This window comes from Gymnoscopelus microlampas (assembly GCF_963454915.1).
Source record: "Gymnoscopelus microlampas genome assembly, chromosome: 16".
Taxonomy (NCBI): Eukaryota; Metazoa; Chordata; class Actinopteri; order Myctophiformes; family Myctophidae; genus Gymnoscopelus; species Gymnoscopelus microlampas.
The window spans coordinates 31,292,464-31,319,882 of record NC_139953.1 but is presented as its reverse complement, the minus strand read 5'-3'; the positions used below and the strand labels follow the sequence as shown (position 1 = coordinate 31,319,882).

The window sequence follows — 27,419 nt, the reverse complement described above, 5'->3', positions numbered from 1 at the left end:
CGCCCCCTTCAGGATTTTTTGGTACGCACTATACAGTACATATTGTAGTTGACCGTATTAACCCAGGATTATATACTAGGTTAGTATATCCCTCTGCATCAAATGTCTTCGCTAAAAATAGATTATTTATTTTTGTGAAAATCTGTTGAAAATAAGGCTAAGGTGGCTGAAAATGACAAACCCTCTCCTCCCCTTTCCCCTCTCCTCCTGCCCTGTCCTCTTAGGAATTCTGGAGGTTCTCCACTGCATCTTGGTTGAGAGCCCAGAGGCTCTGAACATCATCCAGAAAGCACACATTAAATCCATCATCTCTCTGCTCTACAAGCATGGACGGAACCACAAGGTGGGGAATGACATTGCTTTGGACACACACACACACACACACACACACACACACACACACACACACACACACACACACACACACACACACACACACACACACTCACACGCACACGCACACGCACACACACACACACACACACTAAACATACTTCCCTTTTCATAACGACACATAAACACCGGCAGCATTTTGTGAACATCTTTTGACCTGGTTTTGCATTCTGGAGTCACCCTCAACAGCCCCGACAGGCTAAACCGAATTGAGGGTAAGCTGCCAATATAGCAGACATTAGCCTCTGCCTAATCTTCCAGCCTTTGTCCTTCCTTTTGCCTCTGGGTAAGCAAAACAACAGGCAACATCACAATGCAGTTTAGGCCTCTGAGAAGAGGATTTACATACAGTAGCACAGCTCGTTGACAACTTATATAAGTCCTCAATCACTGTTAAACGCAAGGTCAGGCTCACAGGTTTTATTCTCCAATCGTTAACTAATTCATATAAATCTTTGTCATGGGAACATGGCTGCTGTCAGAGCAGTTCTTCATATTGAACGACTCTACTTTCGCCGGTGACATTCCAGCTATGCATTTTATACGCTGCCTTGACACGTCTCCGACGCCCAATATTTGCTCTGTAAAGGGTGCTTGGCTACGTGAGCGTGACCTCATAAACAACAGCTGTTGATCAGTGAGTGGCAGCTGAAATGCTGCGGCCCACATGGTGCTGGGAGCGGTCGGCATTATACCTTGTATGTCCAAAACAGTTATTTTTCCTGCATTCCAGTGGATCCAACAAGAGCTTATTTAGTCATAAGCTCTTGTCAATAGTTTTCATTGGTTAAATATTTATAAACCCCACTCACTTAATCACTCTCACTTAAATGTTTTTAGATGTTTATTTTTATTATTATAGCAGATACTAGCTCACACAATGCGACGCGTAGTGAGCTTGTAGACTTTTGTGTGACACTGTAGTATGATGAAGTATGGCATTCATTTATAAAGAAAAAAAATCACGCCCTGTGTGAAGAGAGTGGTGCCTTTGATGAGCCCCGTATTGATGTTGTCATCAATGTTTGTTTATTGGACATACATACATACACCCGGACACACAGACAAAGTCAGATATAGGAGTGGTTGGCACCACTCAAAAAAAAATTGAAAAATATGGAGATAAGAGGTTTCTGCCCGACGATATGCCACATACAGCCCACCTGTCCAGGCTGTTGGATGGAGGGCTTGCATATTACAGTGAGATAAATGAGGGTGATTGTTGCCACTGGCGGTTTTAGGACTTGTCTGTGACAAGACACATTTGTATTTATATTCATCACATGAGGGAGAAGGAAGCGTGTCAGAGTGTTACCAACCTTGTCCATTAATAATTAGACTGAGGGAGAGACAAGGTTGCAGAAACCAGGGTCTATATAATATTCTCTTTCTTTCTTTCTGCATTTCTTTCTGCATTTCCTTTTCTTTCTTGCATTCTTTCTTTCTATATTTCTTTCACTCTTTCTGTTTCTCTCTCCCTCTCTGTCTTGCAGATCTTGGATGTGCTGTGTTCCCTCTGCGTCTGTAACGGGGTGGCTGTGAGAGTCAACCAAAACATTATTTGTGACCACCTGCTTCCAAAGAGGGACCTGCTCCTTCAAACTCGCCTGATCAATGATGTTCAGAGGTAATGAAGTGCATCGCAATCTGGCTCCACCACAGTGGATTAGATTCACCGAGGCAGGTTGCACTTGACCTTTACATGACTTTTATCAATGATTTTCCCTGGAATATATTAAGCCACTAAGTGGCAGATCAACAAGCTAAATATAATCGTGTTGTCTTTGGAAAGAGTCAATGTACGCATTAGTTATATAAGGGAACAGAATAAAAGAACAGAGAAAAGTAATGTGGAACAATGTCAGCCACTTATTCAGTGCCTCTATGTATTTGTCTCCCTATACTGAGCAGTTCATATGACGCATGCTGTCTCAATGTCATTTAACCCATCCAGTATGAGGCCAAACATCTTCTTGGGCGTGGCCGAGGGGTCGGCCCAGTATAAGAAGTGGTACTTTGAGCTGATGATCGACCAGGTGGACCACTTTGTGACCGGCGAGCCCACTCACCTCAGGGTGGGCTGGGCCAACACCGCCGGCTACGCTCCTTACCCCGGAGGAGGAGAGGGATGGGGGGGCAACGGGGCCGGGGACGACCTTTACTCCTACAGCTTTGACGGACTTCACCTCTGGTCAGGTGGGAATCTTTAGCAGACTGCAATAGGGCTACAGCTATCTGCTATTTTCTCCGAATGTTCTCCTATTATGACATGCCCAGAATATTTCATGTGGTTAAGCCTGTATCGGACCTAAATAACCGCACACATTTCACTGTAAGCAGTCCAGGTGCCTGCTGTCCACACTCTGTTGTGTCCTTGCAGTTTCTCAAGGGCAACGTTACATAGAACTCCCCAACCAGCCTCCGAATGACGTAACCTCTCTTACCACTTGGCTAGTCCCTCCCATGCTCCCTCTATTTCACCCAGTGTGAGATCTCACCTCGCCGTCTACTCTCTTCTAACACAGCACCTACCATATGTCACATCTATTTACTCCCTCCCCGAATCCACTAAAGGGCTTGTCACCTTCCTTCCTTTGCTTTCGTGCTCTTCCCTGCAAGAATACACCCCACCCCCCCAATCCCCCACAACAACAACAACAACAAAACAACTCCCTCAATCTCATACCTCACCAACCCTCTATAGCAGTGGTTCCCAAACGCTGTGCGAGGCACACGGGTGTGCTGTGATACAAGTCCAGGTGTGTCTTGGAATTTTTTGACAACCACACATTATTACTGCAATACACAACTATACAAAAGGTTATGGATACATATCTTTTTTTAACTATATCAATACTTTGTGCACACTCATTACAGCTGTGCCTGGAAATGTTGAGTTGCCCATTGGTTTCAACATTTTGAAAACCCCTTTTCTACAGTACTCCCCCCTTCCCCTCCACTGTCCATGTGTCCCTGCCCTACATTCTCAATGACTTTGTCATTGTAGCAGCCATCCATTCTGTCTCTCTCTCTTTATCCCCATGCATGTCTACTGCAGGGCGCATCCCCAGGGCCGTGGCCTCCATTAACCAGCACCTGCTGAACTCAGACGATGTAGTGAGCTGCTGCCTGGACCTGGGTGCTCCCAGCATGTCCTTCAGGATCAACGGACAGCCGGTCCAGGGCATGTTCGAGGACTTCAACACCAACGGCTTCTTCTTCCCTGTCGTCAGCTTCTCAGCGGGCGTCAAGTGAGGCTCAGTGTGGAGAAGGCCATGTGATGACCCACATTAACCGTGCTGTCACTATTTTGGGTGACAACAGCAACAGCAACAACAAAAATAATAATAAAGAAATCAAATTTTTAAATTTTGAAAATACTCGAAATAGCCGATCTACACGCTCACAACATCTTGGACTGTGACGTGTTGTGAGCTTGTAGATCTTTATTGTTTTGCTATTTGTCGTGCGATATACTGTTCATAAGGCGTAACTGGTAAAGACTAAAGAGAGGTGTCAAATGCACACACACCGTTGACGCGATCTGCAATGTTGTTATTCAATGATAATATCGAGAAAAGTGATCGCCAAAAAAGAAAAGCATAAATATTCTTGGACCCGCTTCCTACCCAGGGTCCGTTTGCTGTTGGGTGGTCGTCATGGAGACTTCAAGTTCCTGCCCCCAGCTGGTTATTCTCCCTGCTATGAGGCCCTGCTGCCAAAGGAGAAGATGAGGGTGGAGCCTGTGAAAGAGTATAAGAGAGACCATGAGGGGGTGAGGGACCTGCTGGGCACAACACAGCTCCTCTCACAGGCCTCCTTCATCCCCACGCCAGTGGACACCAGTCAGGTGAGCGGCGGGACACCTACACTGTACAGTAGTGGTTTTCAATGTCACTGGACTAACGAATCCTACAAGTTGGGGAAAGCGTGTCCTTCCGCACATGAAACGCCTCACTGTCAGCTGAAAAGAAGCATCTGGTGACTCCATGTGTATCGGAGGACACAAGTGGTTGTCTACTAGCCTGCTTCTAGACAAATCTGTCATAGCAAAAAGAAATTGTCCTCGGCAGATAGGCATTTTTTGTATTTGCCCCTCGGAAATGCAGGTTCCACACAGAGATTCCAGTCTGGCCATGCCAGGCTAGTTGTCTACACCCTCCCCAGACCAATATATGTGTACACACACACACACACACACACACACACACACACACACACACACACACACACACACACACACACACACACACACACACACACGCAACAAAAACTGTTGAGCCAAAGTGCTGTCTAACTGATCCCTAGGCATTGAACCAATGCATGGTACGGGGAAGAAGAGTAATCACTTTTGGTCACTGGCCCATTGGCATCTATTTATCATCCAACCAAACCATCTGTTATGTTCCTCTCCTTCCAGATTGCTCTCCCTGCTCACCTGGACAATGTCCGGGACAGGCTGGCAGAGAACATCCATGAACTGTGGGGGATGAACAAGATCGAACTGGGTTGGACCTACGGCAAGGTACTGGCTGTACACTCGTACACACGCCCATCCCTGCACACACTGCAGGGAGCTGATGAAACGTGGCTTCCATTTGTAAAAAACAAAATGAATGAGGGGGAGGACATTTTCTTAACCCTATATAATTTTTCATTATGACAAATATATAAAATAGTGATGCGCTGTGAGCTTGTACGTCTGCCATTTTAGCTATTTTTGACTTTGGACAAATTTACCCAAAATAGGGTTAACATAATCTTTTTCTTAAATTGTTAAATTGCGTCAAACATATCAGACAGTCTACAATACATTGACCCAAAAGGAAATGCATGTATTTAATTCAGTCCGACCAGCAGCAAAAACAACATATCCCCACCGGCCATAAAAATGAATGACCAGAGTAGGGGATATCAAAAGCAGATGCATGGATCACCCCCCCCCCCCACCCCCCTCCCCCCTCCCCCCAGCAAATCCGACACTGCCTACACACACTGCTGGAATGTGATGAAACAGTGACTTACAAAGGTCAACTCGTCCCTCCGGTGTAGTAGATGCTAACGGTCCATTAACCTCAATCTCTGTCATTTTGGAGCCGTATTTCAGGATTTGGTGTTATTAGGATTGATCATCTTAACAAAGGCCAGTTAAGCCTAATTTATGCTCCGTTGTGTGGTGTCACAGCTGAGAACAGCAGACCCGTCACGTACAAACTCCCAACACGTCGTGACGCGTTGTGAGCAAAGGTTTTGGAACCACAGAGTTATAGCGCTGATCACACACAACAAACGCCGTAGCTCTTCAGTAGTTGCTGTAGTTTCTGTCACAGCATCCCTCCCCTTGACGCCATCGACACAGACCGTTTGACAAAATGATCATCTTGCCTTGTCATCTAGATTAATTAAGACTGCACGACATTGCCACTCAGGGGAGGAGGGGCCAGGGCCTTGTCATTTATGAAGGACAATATTTAGGTACTACCCTGACACTCGGCCTGAATTAACATTTTTACTTCATTATTCAGTCTGAAAGTGCTCCCATTGCAGCCGTTTTCTGAGATGGGCGTTAGTGAAGAGAGAGTCCTTGGCGATTAATTAATTCGCTAACCAATTACAATAGCAAAACTTTTGACGTCATTGTCAAACAACACTGGTCAGCTTGCTTGCTAACTAACTAACTCTAGTCAGATACTACACTAAAGAATATTTAACCCCAAGATGAAAAACTGGTAGCTTTGCTAGTGGGTAAAGTTGTCACAATATTCCGGTCGCTATCAACACCTGCCATTTACCAAACATATCCTTTCACATTAGACTGTTTTCTGCAATCATATTATCTTTGTGTAGTCTGTCACAGAATGCAATGGTGTAACACTGATCACGTCCATCATCGCATTCAATGGACGCTGATTGGACTGGTTGGAATTTCAACCAATAAAACGTGAATTGTGATTCAGGGCTGGAGCCAGGCACAGATGTTCAGCATTTAATTTAGTTTTAACGAGGGCCCATTAGTTCAAAGTGACATTGTCCCCAATCCTAGATAGGACAAAGTTTGGACAAAGTGACAGTTACTTGGCTGGGATTCACACTGTTTTGGTTAGAAAAAACTTGGTTATGGATTGGCTACATCATGTCCGAGTGCTTGGCCTGTGTGCTGTATGTGTTTGGGAACAGCTACACCTACTGTATTGGTTTCCTGTGGACAGCAGAAGAGCCTGATGAGCACAGCAGCGCATTGCTCTCAATTAGATGCTCACACAGACAGCAGAGCTTTATGCCCCGCTGTGGATCACCCCTCCCAGTTAATTACATCATTTAAAACATCAACACCTGAGGATTAAATCATTCAGGGTGACAATTAACTAACACATTCAAGTGACTGCACAGAGATTTGACCAAATAGCTCTCCTTACTTTTGGGCTTTGTGCAAAGATGTGAGGTATACTTTCTTTATCACATTCTTTCCAGATCTGCCTTCTGTTAGGATATGGTTGGTTGGTAGGGAGGTAGGTAGGTACAGTAGGTAGGTAGATAGATAGATAGATAGATAGATAGATAGATTTATCGTAATTATGCCTAAACCTTTTGTCTCCAGGTTCGTGATGACAACAAGAGGCAACACCCTTGCCTTGTGGATTTCACTAAGCTGCCTGAAACGGAAAGGAACTACAACCTGCAGATGTCCAGTGAGACGATCAAGTAAGTCTGAATGCCTCTGCTAAAGAATCCACTTACAAATTCATAGAAAACCTACTGCTCTCAGCTGGATGCTGTTGAAGCACAGATTAGGCCAAGATTAAAGCAGCACCTTCTAATGAGTTGCAACTCCTCGCTGCGCTCTGTTATTGATTCTCACAAAGTCGAGGGTGCAAAGTGCATTTCTGCTAGCCACTGAGTCATCGTTCTGTGGAAACATTAGGCTTGGCTCTCCACACCTAACTCCCTTTTACACAGAGCTTCAATGATATATGCAATCTGTCAGTACAGTATACACACGGTACGCTGTTGTCCTCAATATAACTGTATTGATTGACTGAGATCTATCTGTGTCTAATGGGCTGAGTTAAAATAAAAATAAAAAAGCCTGCTCACTCAACAAATTCTACCTTCATTAGGCGGAGTTTAATGTGTCTTCTGTATTGACATTTTGTCACGTCCTTCCGTGATGGGACAACATTTCTTATGGTTGTCCGCTCTTTTTGGCTGTTTTTTTTTACACTGAATCTTTGTCTGTCTGTGTCCACTCTCCCTTTCTACTGTCTGACGTCTGTCCCTTTCTCAGAACCCTGTTGTCCCTTGGCTGCCACGTTGCCCAGGTCCTCGTGAGCGCTGATCTGGATTTGAAGAAAATCAAACTGCCCAAAGAGTACGATCTTTTGTTCCTATTCTGTGTTTACACAACCATGACCAGGTCAACAGGTTAGAGTTAAATTGGCCCATATGTGAGAGGACCTGTATAATTAATCTGAATGTATGGGTCATGTCAGCTGACCACAAAGAGGACAGATGCTCTGCTCCACCTTTCCATATTCTCCCATGCCTGTTGCATCAGCCAAGACCCACCTGCAAAGGACACGGTGACATTACATGAGTAGGAATACCTGGGGTTCAATTAACCACATGAACCCTAGTGTCCCTATTCTGGGACGAACATTTGGTGAAAATAGTATTCTCACAATGCGAAAATGAGGGTTCTAAGTATAGACCCCTGGGGGACACCATAGGGTTTAAGTGGGTTTTAACATACAATGCATTTGAACATGGAACATGACATGGCAGGTATCTAATGAAACTGTAACAGAATTAAATCTCACAATTAAGAATACCAAAAAAAAAACACCTTGGGGTTCAAACTCCTCCAGCACCGACATCTCTGATTCTAAAGATTTCTAAGATACAATTGATTCTGTCATTTGGACCTTGACATTTGACCTAAAGGTTAATCAGCTCTTCAGTGGAGACTGCTGATGTTTACACCAAGTGTCATGAAATTTCACCCATCGGTTCTCAAGTTCCTTTGCTCACACACACACACACACACACACACACACACACACACACACACACACACACACACACACACACACACACACACACACACACACACACACACACACACACACACACACACACACAATTACAATAACTTGCTATGCATGCATGCAGGTTATTCTATGAATAAATAGTACATGCATAATATTGTACTATTTATTCATATTTTCTTCACTCTGTATTACTCTGTATTTTGGGTCATGAATAGAGATATGTTGACAGCTATCATGTTGTGTCATTTGCAGCTATTCGATGGTCAACGGTTACAAGCCTGCGCCACTGGATCTTGCTGACGTGAAGCTGTCTCCAGGTCAGGAAGTTCTGGTAGATAAACTGGCAGAGAACGCCCACAACGTGTGGGCCAAGGACAGAATTAAACAAGGATGGACCTATGGCATCCAGCAGGTAACCACACTTTCTCTGTTAAAGGGATATTTCACTTTCAGAAAAACTTTTGGTGATTTTATCATCTACTCAAGCCTTTGTCAGCCCCCCAGACAGTTTTTAAGTTGCTCGATTCAGTATTTAGATATTTGATTTTCATTTTATCAGACACGCCCCCTTCCTATACAAACCCATTGTGACTTCAAACTCCATTTTTAACATGTTAGATTCATCAAAAACACCCGTCCTTGGTTCTGGTGACTCACCCTGCCCTCCTAATGCGATTTTTTTTCATTTATTTTATTTTATTTTTTCATTGTATTTTATTTTTTTCATTTTCCAAAAAAATATTAAAAATAAATGAAAGTCAGTACTTGAAAAAACACGGCCCCCTCACGCATTAGGGGGCGGTAGGAGAGGGGTGAACCAAGGACGGGTGTTTTTGATGAATCTAACATGGTTAAAATGGAGTTTGAAGTTACAATGGGTTTGTATAGGAAGGGGGCGTGTCTGATAAAATGAATATCTAATATCTAAATATTGAATCAAGCAACTTAAAAACTGTCTGCGGGGCTCACAAAAGCCTGAGTAGACGATACAATCACCAAAAGTTTTTTTGAAAGTGAAATATCCCTTTAACTACATGCTGGGAAGTTCTGAATAGGCCAACATTTGGCTAAAATAGAAGAACATTTGGCAAAAATAGAAGAACATTCAGTGAAAATATTTTTGCTATTTGAAGTAAAAGGAAGTATCTACTGTAGGGTTTAAGTGTATAAACGAGGGCCAGCTTTGGTCTGCTTGGTCTTTACAAAAATAATGGAGACATTTCATGATGACACAACACCAGCTGTGGACTTCAGATTAGATCTCAGATTAATTCCCTTTTTATTGACCTAATGATGTAATTACTTCTACACAGAATCAGATTAGATGGATGTCTTAATGACTCTGAGCTTTTGCTGACGCACACAACTCAATCTTGAACAAACTTGAAACAGTAGCTACATACACATTAACTGCTTGCCCCTTTGGCACTCTCTTTCTCTATTGTATTAGTGTGCAGATCTCTGTTCTACCTGCCTATTTTCTCTGTATTATTGTTGAGCTGCAATTATTTTCTTAGTGATTATTCTATTGAATACAAATAAAAAAAGATTTTATTTTATTTGTCAAAATCAATTATTTTATTAAAATTGTACACAAATATATAATTGATTTAATCGAGTTAATATTTTCTATTGTGTATCTTCTGCTAGGATTTGAAGAGCAGACGCAATCCGCGTCTGGTGCCATATGCTTTACTGGACGAGCGCACCAAAAAGTCTAACAGAGACAGTTTGAGAGAAGCCATCAGGACGCTAGTTGGATACGGATATCATATTGATCCTCCAGACCAAGAAGGTGAGGATATGGTGTAGTAGTCTTTTCCTGATGACCCTGATGTCAGTCTTAAAAAATGCTGACTGAAGACCTCACTTCAGTTTGGAGGTCAAAGATCATTATCTCATATAAATGTGCTATGTCATGTGTGTAGCATCCCGTTCAACGTATTCAATAACAAGCATCATTTTTTTTCAAAAACTCAATAAAAACTAATATACTGTATGAAAAAAAAAATAAAAGCATAATTTTTACTTTATATTTTCCTTTTGAAAATCCCTTCTCATCAAGCCTGATAATTATTTCTCCTCACTTTTGCCGAGTTGGTGTTCAAGCCATTTCCTATCTGTTGTATTATCATAGCCATATTGGATAATAATCAATATCAGCAGCATATCGCACTGAGACCCATTTCAGGTTTGCGGTCTGTGTGAGATCAGAGGCCTTATCTGGATCTTCCAATTTTCTCCCCGTCAATAGCCGTGCATAACCTGGATAACCAGAACATAGACACCATTCGCTTCTTCCGCGTGGAGAAGACGTACGCAGTGACAACAGGAAAGTGGTACTTTGAGTTTGAGGCCTCAACCGGAGGCGATATGAGGGTGGGCTGGGCCAGACCTGGCTGCAGACCCGATATGGAGCTGGGATTGGACGACCAGGCCTACGTCTTTGACGGATACAGGGTAAAACCAGCTATACTCTATTCAGCACCATATATTAGTTATATTGTACCGCTGTAGTAAATGTACTTGCCATTGGCTGTTTGCTTACACTGTTGTTTTGCTGTACTGTTAGCTCTATCACTGAGCTTTTCAGCTGCTTGTTAAAATAAAATAATTGTGATCTGTTGTTTTTAACCACATGAACACTAGCTTCCCTATTCTGGGAATGTTGGAAAAAATAGCTGCTCTACAAGCTCACAATATGTCACGAAGCACCGCATTGTGAGCTTGTAAATTAGCTATTTTCGGCAAAGAGATTTGGTGTAACGGAAAAAAGCAGGTGACTTAGTACAGTATACTGTAGACCCCCGGGGGACGCCGGTCAATGAATTATATAGCATTTGAGTGGTTAATAATGCAACAAATATACTGTATATTGTACAGTAGTCTTGTCAATAGTAATATAGCAGCATCACCACAGGACAGCTGGAAAATGAGGGACTTCTCTAATTGCTGCCAATGTTTTGTATCCACATTTTCCATAAAGCCAGTAATGGTGCTTTTGTTTTGTATTTCCTCAGGGTCGACGTCTGCACGGCGGTAGCCGATACTTTGGGCAGCCATGGAACAAGGGAGACGTGGTTGGCTGCATGATTAACATGGAGGACAAGTCCATGATTTTCACCCTCAATGGAGAGCTCATAATCACAAGCAAGGGCTCTGAGCTGGCCTTCACTGACTTTGAGACGGAGGATGGTGAGTTTTACAACTGAGCTATTTTTGCTATCGTATTTAATAATATATGTACATGTTTTTTATTTTTTAATTGATTATTTTATTTGGTTACATTGATTAGTTTAATTACCTGTTGCACCCTTAGAAAGAATGTCCATTTATTGTACCGTTGTAGATGAACGATCAGGGAATATGCCAGGGTAGAATCCCACATTCACGTGTGTGTGGACACACTTGACAGGTACACACAAACACATAACAAAAACTCTGCTAACACCACCCCTCCCTCCAGGCTTCATCCCAGTGTGCAGCCTGGGAATGTCACAGATCGGCCGCATGAACCTGGGAAAGGACGCCAACACTTTCAAGTACTACACCATGTGTGGACTCCAGGAGGGCTTTGAGCCGTTCGCGGTCAACATGAACCGTGAGATCACCATGTGGTTCAGCAAGCGCCTGCCCACGTTCTTCAACATACTTGAGTCACACCCCCACATTGAGGTAAAGCCCACACGATTTCATTGAGAGACAGGGTTCCATTTGTAAAAAAAAATTGCCAATCTACAAGCTCACAATGCATTGCATCGTGATCAGTTGTGAGCTTGTAGATCTGCTATTTTAGCTATTATTGATTTTCCTTTTTGTGTTATTAACTTACATATCAGACAGTCTACATTTAATATTTAATTCAGGATAAAACATATCCCTGCCGGCGTTAAAATATTAATCACAGCGGGGGGATATCAATAGCAGAGGCATGGACACCCCCAAAAATGAATGCCCTATTATTGTATGTTTCGTCGTATGACAGTGCCGTGCAATTTTAGAGCTGGGGTGGTATGGTCTTTTAGGTACCACGGTAAAAAATCTGCTTACCGATAGTACGGCGGTATTTACCACTTGTGCGAAACCCCTCCCGTGGTCGGTTTTATAAAGCCACCGTCGTCATTATTCTTATTCTTATTAATTATTGTTATTATTATTATTAGCACCTATGCGAAGACCCCCAGCTGACACTGGCCAGATGGGTGTCCTCCTCCCGAAACAGAGGCGCTGGTGCCGCAGTTCATCTCAGCAAACTTTTCAGGATGATTTATTCTGAGATGCGACCTTGAATTGCTCGTATTTGCACGAGCAGCAGGAACCTTAAAGCTAGAAATGCGGCAAATTACCTCATCCACATTTTTTGGCTTGCCGTTGTCGTCTGGCTCAAGCCCAAAATATTTCCAAATAGCCGATTTGACATTTGGCTTAGGAATCAAATTCGCTGTAACAACAGCATCAGCAGCTTCACTTGCCATGTTTTTTGTGGAATGAATAGCATCACTTGTTGATGTTGAAGTTCATTGGGGTCAACTTTACGGCCAAATGACCATACCACATCGAAATGGGTGTTGTTCACTAAGTACTTGATGATAATGTTATAATGTTATAATCGCGGTAATGAACCAGACACCATGGTATGCATTACATAACCGGTGGTATTGTGGTTACCGTCCCCAGCCCTACGTGCAAAATAGTGAAAGTAGCTGATCTACAAGCTCACAATGCTTTGCAATGAGACACATTGTGAGCTTGTAGATCTGCCCAAAATGGGGACATCAGTTTGAAAGAGGTTAAGTCTAACAAGAGCTTGTGAATAAAAAACAACAACATTGGATCCATTGGAACACGTTTTTGGACATACAATGTTTACAACCGACAGTGATGGTATTTAGTTCATCCAGTACATGAAAAACATGTACGTCAACTTGGGTAATTAAAAATTCCTTGTGTAGTCCAATTTTGCAGTTGGAATGGCTTGTAATGAGAAGATCAGCCAGAAAGTGCTGTTGCAACTACTGTACTTGTTTCATTGTAGAATACATTTTCACACCTCTGCATGTTTCATGTTTCAGTCAACCATGAATGCACTGTATGACTTTGGGATAAATGTTAATTAACCTTGTATATCAACACTTTCCTAGGTGCCTTATTTATCACTGCTTGTCTGAAACTCAAAACATGTTTGGACTCATAGTCCTTAGCTTTAAACACATGAACCCTAGCATCCCTAGTCTGGGCATGTAATAATTGGCGAACATCAGTGAAAATAGGCAAACATTTAGCGAAAATAGCAGATCTACAAGCTCGTTGCGACGTGTCATGAGCTTGTAGATCGGTTATTTTCTGCAAGTGTTCCTTCTAGAATAGGGATGCTATAGGGTTCAAGTGGTTAATGTCCACCTCTCTGTCGTCGTCATGATTGTGATTGCTCAGGTAACGAGGATTGACGGGACGATAGACAGCCCCCCCTGCCTCAAGGTGACACACAAGACCTTTGGAACACAGACCAGCAACAACGACATGGTGTACTGCAGGATGAGCATGCCAGTGGAGTTCCACTCCACGGCCATGATTCTAGAGGAATCGCAAAAGCTCAGGTTAGACAGAGTTTATGTCATGTCATGTATTTGGCCAGGGGCGGACTGGGACCAAAATTCAGCCCTGGCATTTTTGTCCGAACCGGCCCACCACCCCCCAGAACTGGGGGGGGGGGGGGGGTTCACTGTTTTAACCCAGCAACCCTATGTAAATTGTAAATTACGCCACTGCTGAAAAGCATCCCAGCCCAAACATTAACGTAACTAATAATTGGGCCGCGCGACCCGGAAATGACCGTAATAATCCTAAAACGGGACCAAAAATATTTAGCCCACCGGGCGGTATGCAAAATGGCCAGTCCGCCCCTGTATTTGGCCATGGACCCCCATCAAGACAATTACAGTAAACAATTAGCTTGTTTGTTTTGCGACATGAGGTGGTTGATAACCAGATATCGCTTTTGTTTGTCCCTGCAGTCAACCTCCAAAAGAAGACGACTATGGAAGTATCACAACTGTAAGCCTACAACACAACTCATTCAGATGTGCTCTAGCTCCAGTTTGAAATGAATAGTTGACCCAAAAATGAAAATTCTGTGATTATCTACAAACACCCATGACAACTTGAAACATGGATGAAGTCTATTTGGCCACACTGTCACAGGGACTGCATATCCTGCATATCATAAGATACCGCATTGGTCGCTGCTGTTACTTGTATTGTGGCAAGCTGTATGTGGCATGTATTGAAACAGGAGGTCTCTCCGATTTTCGTTTTGGTTTGTTTCAAATGTCAGGCATTTATTTATGTTATACTTGGATAAAATAAAAATGTGGATTTTCATACCAAAATACTGGTAAAAAGTAATGGTTATAAAACAATTTTAATCTCCAGGTACACATTTCTTGCTGTCAAGTTATGGCAAGTTGCCCCTGTCTATATTGCGGCGACATTTACCGACGATCCCATAGTCCAATGCGGCATCTACACTTGTCTATTATATCTACGGTTTCACCTATGTCCTCAGTGTGTGCTTATTCCGAGAGAAGCCCAGGTGTTCCTTGTTTATCTATGTCCCTCTCTGTTGTCCAGCCATGCTTGTTAGTTTGTTCTGATGCAAAGCTGCTCCCTGCTTTGTTCCTGCCTGGGGTAATACCTATGTTCCCAGGGTCCACTGGGAACATTCTGTATTTCGCACTTGCAAATATTCACTACAGCAGTTTTCAAAACCTCTGCGAAGGTTGTCACAACAGAATTGTATAACACAGATGCAGAATACAAGACAACCACAATTTGCAGTTTAAGTCTATTTCAGTATTCTGATTACAAGCCAAAAGGAAAGCCAGGCCAAGGCAACAAGTGAAGTAATTGTTGAGGTGATGAGAGACGTACCTTGAGCAGACAGGCGAAGATCCAGTTCAGTGACGCAGACTCCAGAGACGGGGCAGAACGGATGGTCACTGCAAACACAGGAGAGAATTGTAATCATACAGAATTACTGAGAATCTCTAAGTCTGGGGTGGAACATGACTGACTACCGCAACAGGGTTTATGATCTGGCAGAGTAGTGCCAGTTGAACAGATGTTTTATAGGGAGCCGATTATGATGAGCAGCACCACTTCTGCAATCAGAACATAGAGGGTGAATCAGAGAATGTGGTGTGACAGAAGTAGTGACAGAAGGAATGTAAACATGGGGAGAATTATTGTGTTAATGCTGTTTGGATTTAGAACGTGGACATGGATTATGCTTTTTGACCAGTATGGAGTAATCTTTGTCTTTATTGCCCTCTATGGAACCTGGTCACCATTGACTGTACTGTATTGAATGCACATTGAAGTATTGAATATTGAATATTTTGGGGAAAGCTGCTATGATGTTTTGCTGGCAAACTCCTTGTGTGTTGTGTTATCCATGTTTCAACGGGCATGAGGGTGAGTAGACTGAATGTCCATTTTCGGGTCATATTCAAAGTTACACCAATGGAATAATGTGACACATATACAGTACCTTTTCATTCAATTAACTGTATGAGCTAACTCCCACCCCCCACTGTGTTGTTTTTGGCAGTATTACCACTCGGTGAGAATATTTGCTGGCCAGGACCCCGCATCCGTGTGGGTGGGCTGGGTCAGCCCCGACTACCACTTACACAGCAAGAACTTCAGCCTCAACAAGACGCGCACCGTCACCATAACCCTGGGAGACGAGAGGGGCCGCGTCCATGAGAGGCAAGCCCTTCTTGATTTAAAAATATATAAATGTTAATTTACAAAATAGATAAAAGGAAAGCAAACATCATCAATCAGCATAATGATAATGCTTCTGTACTTACAGTACTGTACACTGTATTAATATGGTGAGTACAGTATGTGTGGAACTTTGCCAGTACCCTTTCTTTCAAGAGGATGTACTGTACACAGTGAAATTGTTCATTAAAGTCATGAACCAAATGGACCCTTACGGGGGATCCATTTGGTTCCATTTGTAAACTCTCAGAGTTAAATTAACATTGATGATTTTACTGTGTATTTGCTTTTGTCAATATCCTATAATGCACATCATGCTCTGTGTTTTGCAGCGAACTACTCGTACCCGCACAGTGAAATCCTATGGGGCCATTTGGGGTCGGGGTTAAATTAACACAGAGGATTTGTTGGCTCCGAGTGGAATAATGAACGTGGGTCGATAGAACCTCAGACCCGCTCGCAGGACTTGCATCGTTTATTCTGCTGTGTTCCTCTGTAAGCAGAGTAGTAATGGTAGTGGCGAGGAATTTCAATGAGGTAGAAAGCACAAGTCAGCAAAGGTCAGGAGATGTGGGGAATTACAGAAAAGTGCAGAACAGAAATCAAACTCAAATCCTTTTTTGGTGATGGAACCTTTTTGGTAGTATTTACTTATTGATTTGTGTCTCTCTTATTCATTAAGTTTTTCCATCTCGTTTCATAACAGACCTTGACTTGTAGTTCTCTCTTATTCATGATGTTTTTCCATGTTTCATAAATAAGCTTCTTGTTCATGTTCGTGTTCTTGTTCTTGTTCCGTCACCACACGCTGTACTGTAAAAGCTCATGTTTTCAAACTGCTTCCCTAAAGTGTCCAGAGGAGTAACTGCTACATGGTGTGTGGAGCGGACGCGGTGGGTTCCACATCCAGCGCTCGCACCACCACTGACCTGGAGATCGGCTGCATGGTGGACTTGGCTACCGGTCTCGTCTGCTTTACCGCCAACGGCCACGAGCTGCCCACCATATACCAGGTAATGGGACCGGAACACAATGTTGTTGAGTCATGTCGGTGGCGCCTTACTGTATGTATGCACTGTATGACAAGACGCACAACACTGACTCACATTGTTGTGGGGCTTCACTCTAGCTCACAACCTATGTAGTCATCGCAACCACCTCACTCACTATACTGTCTTGGCATGGCAAGTCTGGCTACAGAGCTCATTTAACAACATTGGTCATTAACCATTGTGTCCCTGTTTTGGACATGTCATTATGGGTAAACATTTAAAAAAAATATATATATAGTTTAAAATATTTCATAGATTTTAGAAAAAGAACGGCTATTTTCTCTATTCGTTCTATGGCAAAGTATAGAGCTTATATAAATCTTAAGTGGTTTGGTCCATTCAGACTGAACACCACCCAGAGTGTCAGGTGCAGACAGAGCTGTGGCGCTCAGTCCACAATCTCTATTCCATCACCAACTGTAGCGTGCACGGTAATAATACAGTATAGCATCAATCACATGAAATCAAATCTATCGAAAAATAAATGTAACAAAAATGCATTATTCAGACTTTCATCTAGCAGTGAGCTCCAGTATAACACCATCATACATCACAACATCCATCAAAACTGCAACCTGCACAGCCCAAGAGTATTATTATCTGTTTATGTCCAGATCACTAGTCCAGAAGGGTCCACCGAATTCATACTGTATACACTCACAAGTCAGTCTCTAAATGCATCACTCAATAGAGACTGATGACAATCTCTGAGCTTTGGTTGCTAAAACTGGGTGGAAAAATAAATTACATTAAAAAATAAAAACATCTGCATTCCAGAACCATTTTAAAGTCTTTAGTTTGGTTCTTCATATTGGGGCGATGACAGGATTGGTTTTCAAAGCAGTGGGCCTAGGTTTGTTAGCCACCTGGCAATGCCAAACTACTGTGTCCAAGACTGGTTGTCATATGCACATGAACCTTAGTGTCCCTATTCTGGGCATGTCATAGTAGGCGAACATTCACCGTAAATAGCACATCTACAATCTCACTCACTTGAAGATTGGCTATTTTTGGTGAAGAGATTTGATTTAGAGGGAGAAAAGAACCGGATGAAGTATACAATAGACCCCTGGGGGAACCCCGGTCAACAAAGTATATTAGGTTTAAGTGGTTAATAAATCCTCAACATTGTCCTGAAGGGTGTACAGTAGGTCAGTTTACACAGGGAGTGCTTCCGTACCTCCTTATAACAATTGTGTATTGCGATATCCTTAGAAATCCAGAATTTGCAGTTTATATACAGTACAAGAGTATTCCAGTCAATTAAGCGGTGTGGTTGTTCCTTGAACTGTCCACGTTTGCTGCTAAAATAGACTGATGAGGTAATAGTTACAGTTAATTTAGGAGAGTTTAGCCTAAGACCAAGCTTGCGCCCCAATAATGGTGTACAATGAAGCCAGTGTGTATTCTAAATCGTCTCTCTCTATCAGAATTATAGCTCAGAAATGTAAGTATATTTTTGATAACTGTTGCCCATGTTCTTCTATGGCATTCTAAGATGTGATTGTGCTGTCAGCAAACTCTCATACAACGTTGAATATGTCTTCCCTCGACATAATGGCCACACATCTGCATCGTACGAACATAGTGAAGTCATTAGACCTGCAAAAATATGCAAAAAAATGTTAATGCATAGCAAGGAATTCTCATCTTTTTTCGAGTCAGTGCCGTGACAGAAAAAGACATCTCCTTGGTGTTTCCATGAAACCCTCAGGTTACTAGACAAGACGAATCGTTTTCAATATCAGAATAGACATTAAAATATGTCTGGAATGTGAACCTAGAGACCACCTAGAACTCGCCTCATCTCTCTCTTTCCTCCTCCTCCCTCTTCCTTTGATCCCTTGCTCTCTCTATTCCATGCTCCTCCCCAACCCATTTCCTCCTATCCTCTTGCTTACACTGCCTCTTGAGGTGAATTGATTCAAAGGGATTCAAAGATTCAAAGACTGTATTTGTCACATACTCGTACAGTATATGAGCGCTAAAATGGTGTGGCACACTCCAGACACCAGACTGTGCAACAAGTAATGTCCAACTCATACAGTGCAAAATATAATACAAGTAGGTAAGAATTAAAAGTTATAAATAATACAGGTCTAAGGTACTACTACTAGTAGTAAGTCATACATTAGTAAGTAAAAATGTATAATTGTCCTGACTCGTGAATGACAAAAGACTAGGGTATAATATGCAGTTTTGAATTGCTTCTAATGGGGCTGAGAATATACTGTACAGAACATACAGTTTAGAAGTGTGCATTCCCTGGTTATTAAGGTAGGACATGTCTATATATATATAATATGTTGAAGCCAAAAAAGAAAATATACAAAATATATAGAATGTACAGAAAGAGTAATGGATGAATAATACATTTGCAACCGAAGACATACAGAATATACGATCACACAGTAGAAGGATGAATAAGTTAGCACCACATATACAGTACATAGTGTTAATACTAGGTTTCAGTATTATATGGTCAACTATAACAGTTATTCAATTATAAAACATACAATTTATGCAAGGGAGTTGTGCAAAAATACTCTATGTGTTTTGCTGGTGAGCGGGTATTTAAAGGTTACTGTTCAGAGCTCTGAAAGCCTGAGGGGAAAAAGCTCCTTCAGTGTCTCTGTAGAGGTTTTGTGACAGTGCAGACGTTTGCTGATATCACTGGCACAAACATTCCATTGCTGGAGTGATGTGGGTCTTTCAAAATCCTTTCAGCTGTAGTCAGGAAGTCGAGGATCCAGGGTCTCTGATGACTGCCGTTGATAGAAACGTATTTAAACATTTAAAGCACAGGCTAATTCAAAAGCTTTGAGGTTAAATGCTCTCTGACACCAGGGTAATTGTGTTGAGGTCCTCTTGCAGAGATGAACCACTGACTGATTTATACAGGCCTGGGGGAGAAGACATGAAAATAATCACCACAGATATTTTCAAGTGTGAGCGCACATACTGTATAAATCAACAGTCACTGATTGGGTCCTTGCGTCTTCTCTTTTAGGTGGAGTCCAATACCAAACTGTTCCCAGCCGTGTTTGCCCGACCGACCAGCTCGAACCTCTTCCAGTTTGAATTTGTCAAGATCCCGGTTAGTTTTGGTCCAGACCTCAACATATTGATTGATTAATTGATTGATTGATTGATTGATTGATTGATTGATTGATTGATTGATTGATTATTAAAGGAAATTCTACTGCTCATCATACCTCTAACACTGTGGTAAATGGAATTTCGACATAACCAAAGACACTCGATGCTTGCAGTTAACAGCAGTTAACACACCCCATCCAGACAGTAAATAACAGTAATTCACGAGACAGCAATTAAGTTAGTGTCAGTCATTAGATACATCCCCTTATAATAATTGTCACTGTAGATGCAGAGCAATTTAATGCGGTCTAAATATCATCAACTTATTTCCTGTTGATTAATAGAGCGTAAAAGTAGCTAACTACGTAGAAATACTCAGTTACAATTAAAAGGCCTGTATTCAAAATTTTGCTTGAGTAAAAAGTACAGTACAAAAGTATTGGTATCAAAATGTACTTGAAGTGCCAGTAAAAGCACTTGATTTTTTCAAAATGTGACAAAATGGAAAGTAAAAGTTACTGTACCTCAAAACTTTACTTAGGTACATTACATACTTGAGTAAAGGAATTAGTTAGGTTACTTTCCACGACTGTTGATTTATTTTCTATCCCTGTGGTGACCTCCCCCCCACACACACACAGGATGCCATGCCACTGTCTTCAGCCATCTTTAAAAGCGAGCTGAGGAACCCTGTGCCCCAGTGTCCGCCGCGACTGGACGTGCAGACCATCACGTCTGTGCTGTGGAGCCGTGTGCCCAACACCTTCCTCACGGTGGAGACGGCCCGCGTCAGTGAGCGGCATGGCTGGGTGATCCAGTGCCTGGAGCCCCTGCAGATGATGGCCGTGCATATACCCGAGGAGAACAGGTCAGAGCAAGAGCGGCGACAGAGAGATAAAGAGAAATGGGCACAGAGGGCGTAGTCAGACACTAGTGATGGGAATTACCGTAGATTTCAGTGTTCGAATCATTTCGTTCACGTTCACGACAAAGATCAGTTCAAATGATTTGTTCAACGTTCAGTAATGCTCCCGGTTCCGTCCCGGAGCTCCCTCTGCACGCATTGTGCGGAGCGCATGGGCTAACATGCATGCACCGTGCGCATCCATTCCCTTCCCACTGACATGACTGCACACTCCACAGACACACAGTCGTTCACATTGCACGTTCTTATTTGTAATATAATGTACTAAGTTATAAATAACTACAATAAACTTAGTCAGTACACTCACATCACATGACTATCGATTTCCAAGCATGTCTTTAACTTAATGTCGTTCATGAATAGTAGCATACTATTTGCATCTTCTATTCATACTGAAATGTGTTAATTGACCATGTCTAAGTCTACCACAGTCTGCCGTGGGAAGAACAACCCGCAACTCCGTCCTCACATAGTACTGCTGACTTCCATTAACGCCTGAACGTAACATTTTAAGGAAGTGACGAGTTCGTTCTCGTTCACACCAAAGACCGAATCATTTAGAAATAATCATTCATGATCGTCCCATCACTATCAGACACATGCTGCCATGATTGATGAATGCACTTTCACACACATTATGCTCTGAGATTACTTTATGGAATGTGTGCGGCCGTGCACAGTAAACTCCACCATTTTGGATTTAGATGGAGCTTTCTCTTTTTCATTTTCCACTTGTAAACAATGCTGTGAGACGTTGCTGTGGTAGATTTTACTTACACTGAGAAGCTACTTGACTGCGTGGTTGCTGTGGTATTGCTACATTACAGCAACGTGATGTATGTTTTCAAACAATGGTTTGACCATGGGTTTTATAAGAAAATTAGGGGGGATTAGAGGAAGTAAAATTGGTTGCAGGGTTATACAGAGTCATACAAAGGTATTTTTAAGCCACTGAAATGGCTTCTGTCTGAATAAAGGTTATTAAAGCTCTATTATGTAATTTCTTTGTGTGAATATTCTTTTTCTCCATTCTGTATGGTAGAGTCTGTTAATACAATATAATTTATACAATTGGGGTGGTTGTATTTGGTCTCCCTGCTCTTCTATTGAGACATTTAGATCCTGTGTCTAGGTTGGACACTACCTTTTGACAGAAAAAAATGTCAGCACTAAACAGGAGACCCGTGTTCAAATCCCAGGTAGAACAGGAAAGTTACATATCAGAGTTTTAATTGTAGTTTCAATGTAGAGATTATTTATTTTTATAACTGTAGAGATTGATGCTAGGTTATAGGTTTACTTATGATCCTAGATTACTGAGGTGCTACACTGTCTATGCATTTGATTTGTATTTACCTTGATCACTGTAAATCGCTCTGGATTAAGAGTGTCTGCTAAATGCCAAACTGTAAATTGTAACAAAAAATATAATTGGATTTCTTTTTTATAAAAAAAACGAAAACGAATGAAGACGATAACGATAACTGAATATGTTGTGTATTTACAAAACTAACTAAAACTAACAAAAAGTCAAAACTAAGGAAAAATAAAAACCTAATGAAAAATGCAAAGCCATAATAACCTTGGTATGAATTTTGTCCTCATTCATCCCTTCTCTCCTTCCCTTCCTTTCCTTTCCTTTTTCCCTTCCAGGTGTATGGACGTCATGGAGCTGTCCGAGCACGAGGATTTGAGGAAGTTCCACTACCACACACTGAAGCTTTACTGCGCCCTGACTGCCCTGGGAAACACCCGCGTGGCACACGCCCTCGTCAGCCACTTGGACCAATCGCAGCTCCTCTACACCATCGACAACCAATACCTGACCGGCATGCTGAGAGAGGGCTTCTACAGCGTCCTCATCAGGTGGGGATGCTTGGCTGCCATTCAATAGGTGGGGTTGTGGGAGGTAGGGCATGCAGCTATTGAAGGATCATAGTGTTTGAGATTTAAGAAAATAATCGATAATCGCACATCGTTCTTGCTGAAGTGAATTTTATTTGTACAATGTTTTGACCTGTGGTCTTTGTCAGACCTGAATAAGACCACACAGTCGAAACGTTGTACTAATAAAATTCACTTTGGGAGCAGCAAGAAAGTTGTGCAGATAATCTATCACTTTCTTGTAGTAGTTTTTTTTATCCTGCACATGTAGACATTTTTATCTCTTAATCCCTATATACTTTGTTGTACGATGAATAATGAAGATAGCACATCTACAAGCTTAACGCATAATTGTTTTGAGCCTGTAGAGAGGCTATTTTTGCTATTTCACATTTTAACATTTTGGGTATTTGAAGTTTTATTTTTTTTACATTTTGGGATTTGATAAAAATGTTCGCCTATAACAACAGGCTCAAAATAGGTATGCCAGGTTGAAAGTGGTTTAAATAACATGGTATTGTACTTTGTCCGTCATGCAGCATCCACCTTGAGACAGCGAAGGAGGCGCGCCTCATGATGAACAACGAGTTCATCATTCCCGTGACGGACGAGACACGTTCCATCCATCTCTTCCCCGACGAGTCCAAGAGGCACTCGCTGCCCGGCGTGGGCCTTAGCACCTCCCTCAAGCCCCGCGTCAACTTCTCCCCCGTGGGCATGCTCGGCACCAAGCGGCCGCTGTTCCTCCACAGCCCGGAGATCCCCTTGGGCGTCCTGAAGGAGAAGGCCATCAGCATGTTGACGGAGGCTGTGCAGGGCGGCGGCACCCACATCCGAGACCCGGTGGGCGGCAGCGTGGAGTATCAGTTTGTCCCTATCCTGCGGCTGATCGGGAACCTGCTGGTCATGGGCGCCCTGTCCAGCGACGAGGTGAGGCTCATCCTCCTGCTGATCGACCCCAACGTGTTCGGGGAGCCGGAGGAGGGGAAGGGCGAGGAGGCCGGGGAGAAGGAGGAGGTGAGCAGCAACGAGGAGAAGGCGGTGGAGGCCGGGGAGGAGGAGACCAAGGAGGCCAAAGCTGGCAAGATGGGCCTGCTGCAGATGATGCTGCCGGAGCCTGTCAAACGAGAGGTGAGCACACCACACACACCCCCCACACACACGCAAACCCTATATACTTGTTGTGAGCTTGTAGATCAGCTATTTTCGACAAATGTTTTCTAGTATGGTATTCCCAGAATAGGAACGCTAGCATTCATGTGATTAATAAGAATGAGAATACTCATACCGGCCATTTTGATTGTCACTCTTACTTTGACTGGATTTCATTTATTTGCATTTCTTTAGGGGTAATAGCACAGAGTCACAAAGGTCCGGGGTATTGTCCATGCACATTTCACATTGAAAGTCCTATGATTGCCTATAACAAAAGAAAGGCACAACGTCAGTAGGGTATTTCACCATCATAATAAACAGGGAAGAATAGTGGAAGTTCTCGCTTAGCCCTAGGTGGAGGCGATTAGGGCTCTGCCCCTGTTCCACTGCCTCGCCTCGCTGGGGTGCTTACTTGTCTGGCGGCCTAGCGAGACTCCACAATATCTTTTACCATTATTGAGATATACTGTATGGGCCTATTCATGTTTATTGAAGTCTGATGCCTCTCAAATAATATCTTGAACACCTCAAAATCACACAAAACTTACCACACATTATCAAAATGCTATTCTGATGAGAACAACAGCAGAATAGACAGAAATAATGCTGCGTCCCTTAATTCCTTAATTTTTGTCTCCGCCAGGCGGAAAGGCATGGCCGAGAAAGGCATGCACCCTGTTCGTCCATCCGTCCGTCCGTGTGTGTGTGTGTGTGTGTGTGTGTCCGTCCATCGGTGAACAGCTAATCTCCAGCACTGTTGGCCCTGTTCCCAGGATGCCAATTCAGAACCTCTGCCCCCAATTTTTTACTTGGGCCTGTTATAGTGCCACCAGGAGGATGCTTTTTGCAAAACAATTTTTTTGACTACTACAGATTTTGTCCAAACATCACGCTGATGTTGGCTAAGATTGGCCTGATTGGCTAAGATTGACATCTAAAGTTTGCAGGGGTGGCCCGTTTTGAACAAAATGCCGCAAATCATGAACGCAGCCAATTGCGGTGAAACTTTGCACACACATTCGCGCTACGTTGAGGAACAAATGCCACCCTTTCAACCTTGCCCTATTATAGCGTCATCAGGAGGCTGATTTTTGCAAAACATTTTTTTTTATATTACTCCTGCAAATGTCCAATCATCGTGCAAATCAGTACATATAGGATTAGCACTTTTTCTAGTCTGCTTCTGAAATGCACTTTTATGTTTGTACTTTTCCATTGTCTCCCTCGCTAGGTAAGTAGCATAAGGTACTGCTTTTCCATGCAGGACTCTTCCAGTGTCCCCAGCCCCCTATGCTCTTAGTGAGTGTCCTGCTCTAAAACATGGGCTGCACTGTAATCCTCCTCGAGTAGAGCATTTATTGACACCTCTCTGCCACCAATACCATTAATCATTTCCTTCTTTTCCCACACCAGCTATTCTTTCGACTAGTCGACTTTTCATGCCAGCCCTAGCTCTTGTTGCATTGCAATGCCTCCCATGAAATCAAAGACCAAGGGTGATTGAGCCTTTGCGAGTTTCGTCCCTAGGCTATGGAATAATCTCCCTTTAGACCTAAGATCTGTGGCGCTGTGGACATTTTTAAAAGACCGTTAAAGACCGCTAGGCGATTGATTAATTCTGTCTTTTTATTTTACTATTGACATGTTTTCAACTTGTGAAGCACTTTGTGTCTGTGAAAGGTGCTTTACAAATAAAATGTACTTAATTACTAAACACTTGCACAAGATGGAGGTACTGTATGACATGTACGAACGAACACACATACACATACTATGCATGTGTACAACAACAGTGCCTTTACAATATTCAGTATGTTGCATGAAAATGCTTTCTTTTGTCTTCTAGATGTGTGGGCTTCTACACTACTTCTGTGACTGCGAGCTGAAGCAACGAATCGAGTCCATCGTCTGCTTCTCTGACGGCTACGTCTCCAAGCTGCAGTACAACCAGAAGTTCCGCTATAACGAGCTGATGCATGCCTTTACCATGACCGCTGCCGTCACTGCCAAGAAGACCAAAGAGTTCCGCTCTCCTCCGCAGGAACAGGTAGGACTGTACTGGACAAAATTTCAGATTTTTTGTTGTTGATATTTACAGAACCATGGGATGCATCACTAATTGACAGGATCAGGCACTGTCCACATAAACACAACGTCTCACAACTTGGTTCAATTACGGCTGGAGAAAAATACTCACACAAATGGTTGTTTGTATATTTGTTTTTTTCCCCACAAAATGTGAAAAATATCCAGGGATTGACATCCTTGGCTGAGTGGTAGCGCAATACATTGATTGGTGTTGTGGTTTGTGAGGTTAGGTGTGAACAGGCGGACACACAAACATTTTTTGGAAATACGTATACATGCGGACGAATACTCTTCTAGACAGCTCTCCCCTTAGGCACAACGCCATAAAAGGGGCAATGACTTAAATGAAAAGCTGAGTGGGGTCTAATACGACAGCATCGTGGACCAGAAATAGTAGATACTATATAAGCTCATATTGATCTGCTATTTTCAGTTTGTGACGCCATCGTATGACGGAGCATATATTAGGCTTTAGAGTCCCAGTAAAATCTATTACTCTGACATATAGAAGGCCTGAGGACTTATTGGGTGTGAGAAAATCTGGACAGCCTTGAGGATAATAACTGAGATTGCAGCGAGATAACCTGAGATTGCAGCGAGAGAAAACACTGGCTGAGTTAAGATTAGAGATTATTTCTCCCCGAAGGGAAATTGATCACAGACACATTTTCTAAATTCCAGGGCATTCAAAATTACAGTATGTATGGAGCCATGCAACTGTACACTGTGAAAAACTTAATGAACAGAATGTCAGCCCACTAACTTGCAGTGTAAGCTTTAAATCAGTGCTTCTCAAACATTTTCAGGTCAAGGACCCCCAAATTGAGCCAAAGTAAAAAATAGTGTAAAGTGGTTAAACATTTTGATGCTATATTAAAAAAATGTTTAGGTGTTCCGATACCGATACCTAGATCGGAAATGTGTCCGATACTCCTTATTTGGTCGTATCGGAATGGCGAGTACGCCAGTCTATGCACCGATCCGATA

At 42.6% G+C, this 27,419-nt stretch overlaps 1 protein-coding gene across 1 annotated transcript in view; it reads left to right on the top strand.

The window, feature by feature from the left end:
* ryr3 (ryanodine receptor 3) overlaps positions 1-27,419 on the top strand; it is a 167,156-nt gene that overhangs the window by 52,792 nt on the left and 86,945 nt on the right. The window contains exons 17-38 of the mRNA XM_084081907.1: positions 225-343; positions 1,887-2,020; positions 2,348-2,589; positions 3,452-3,644; positions 4,027-4,243; positions 4,814-4,918; positions 6,992-7,095; positions 7,679-7,762; positions 8,694-8,853; positions 10,092-10,236; positions 10,696-10,901; positions 11,462-11,636; positions 11,908-12,116; positions 13,875-14,038; positions 14,456-14,495; positions 16,051-16,211; positions 17,080-17,242; positions 20,292-20,378; positions 21,022-21,248; positions 22,959-23,171; positions 23,729-24,320; positions 26,191-26,391. Coding sequence (XP_083938033.1) covers positions 225-343; positions 1,887-2,020; positions 2,348-2,589; positions 3,452-3,644; positions 4,027-4,243; positions 4,814-4,918; positions 6,992-7,095; positions 7,679-7,762; positions 8,694-8,853; positions 10,092-10,236; positions 10,696-10,901; positions 11,462-11,636; positions 11,908-12,116; positions 13,875-14,038; positions 14,456-14,495; positions 16,051-16,211; positions 17,080-17,242; positions 20,292-20,378; positions 21,022-21,248; positions 22,959-23,171; positions 23,729-24,320; positions 26,191-26,391 — 3,941 coding nt within the window. The remainder of the gene's footprint in view (positions 1-224; positions 344-1,886; positions 2,021-2,347; positions 2,590-3,451; positions 3,645-4,026; positions 4,244-4,813; positions 4,919-6,991; positions 7,096-7,678; positions 7,763-8,693; positions 8,854-10,091; positions 10,237-10,695; positions 10,902-11,461; positions 11,637-11,907; positions 12,117-13,874; positions 14,039-14,455; positions 14,496-16,050; positions 16,212-17,079; positions 17,243-20,291; positions 20,379-21,021; positions 21,249-22,958; positions 23,172-23,728; positions 24,321-26,190; positions 26,392-27,419) is intronic.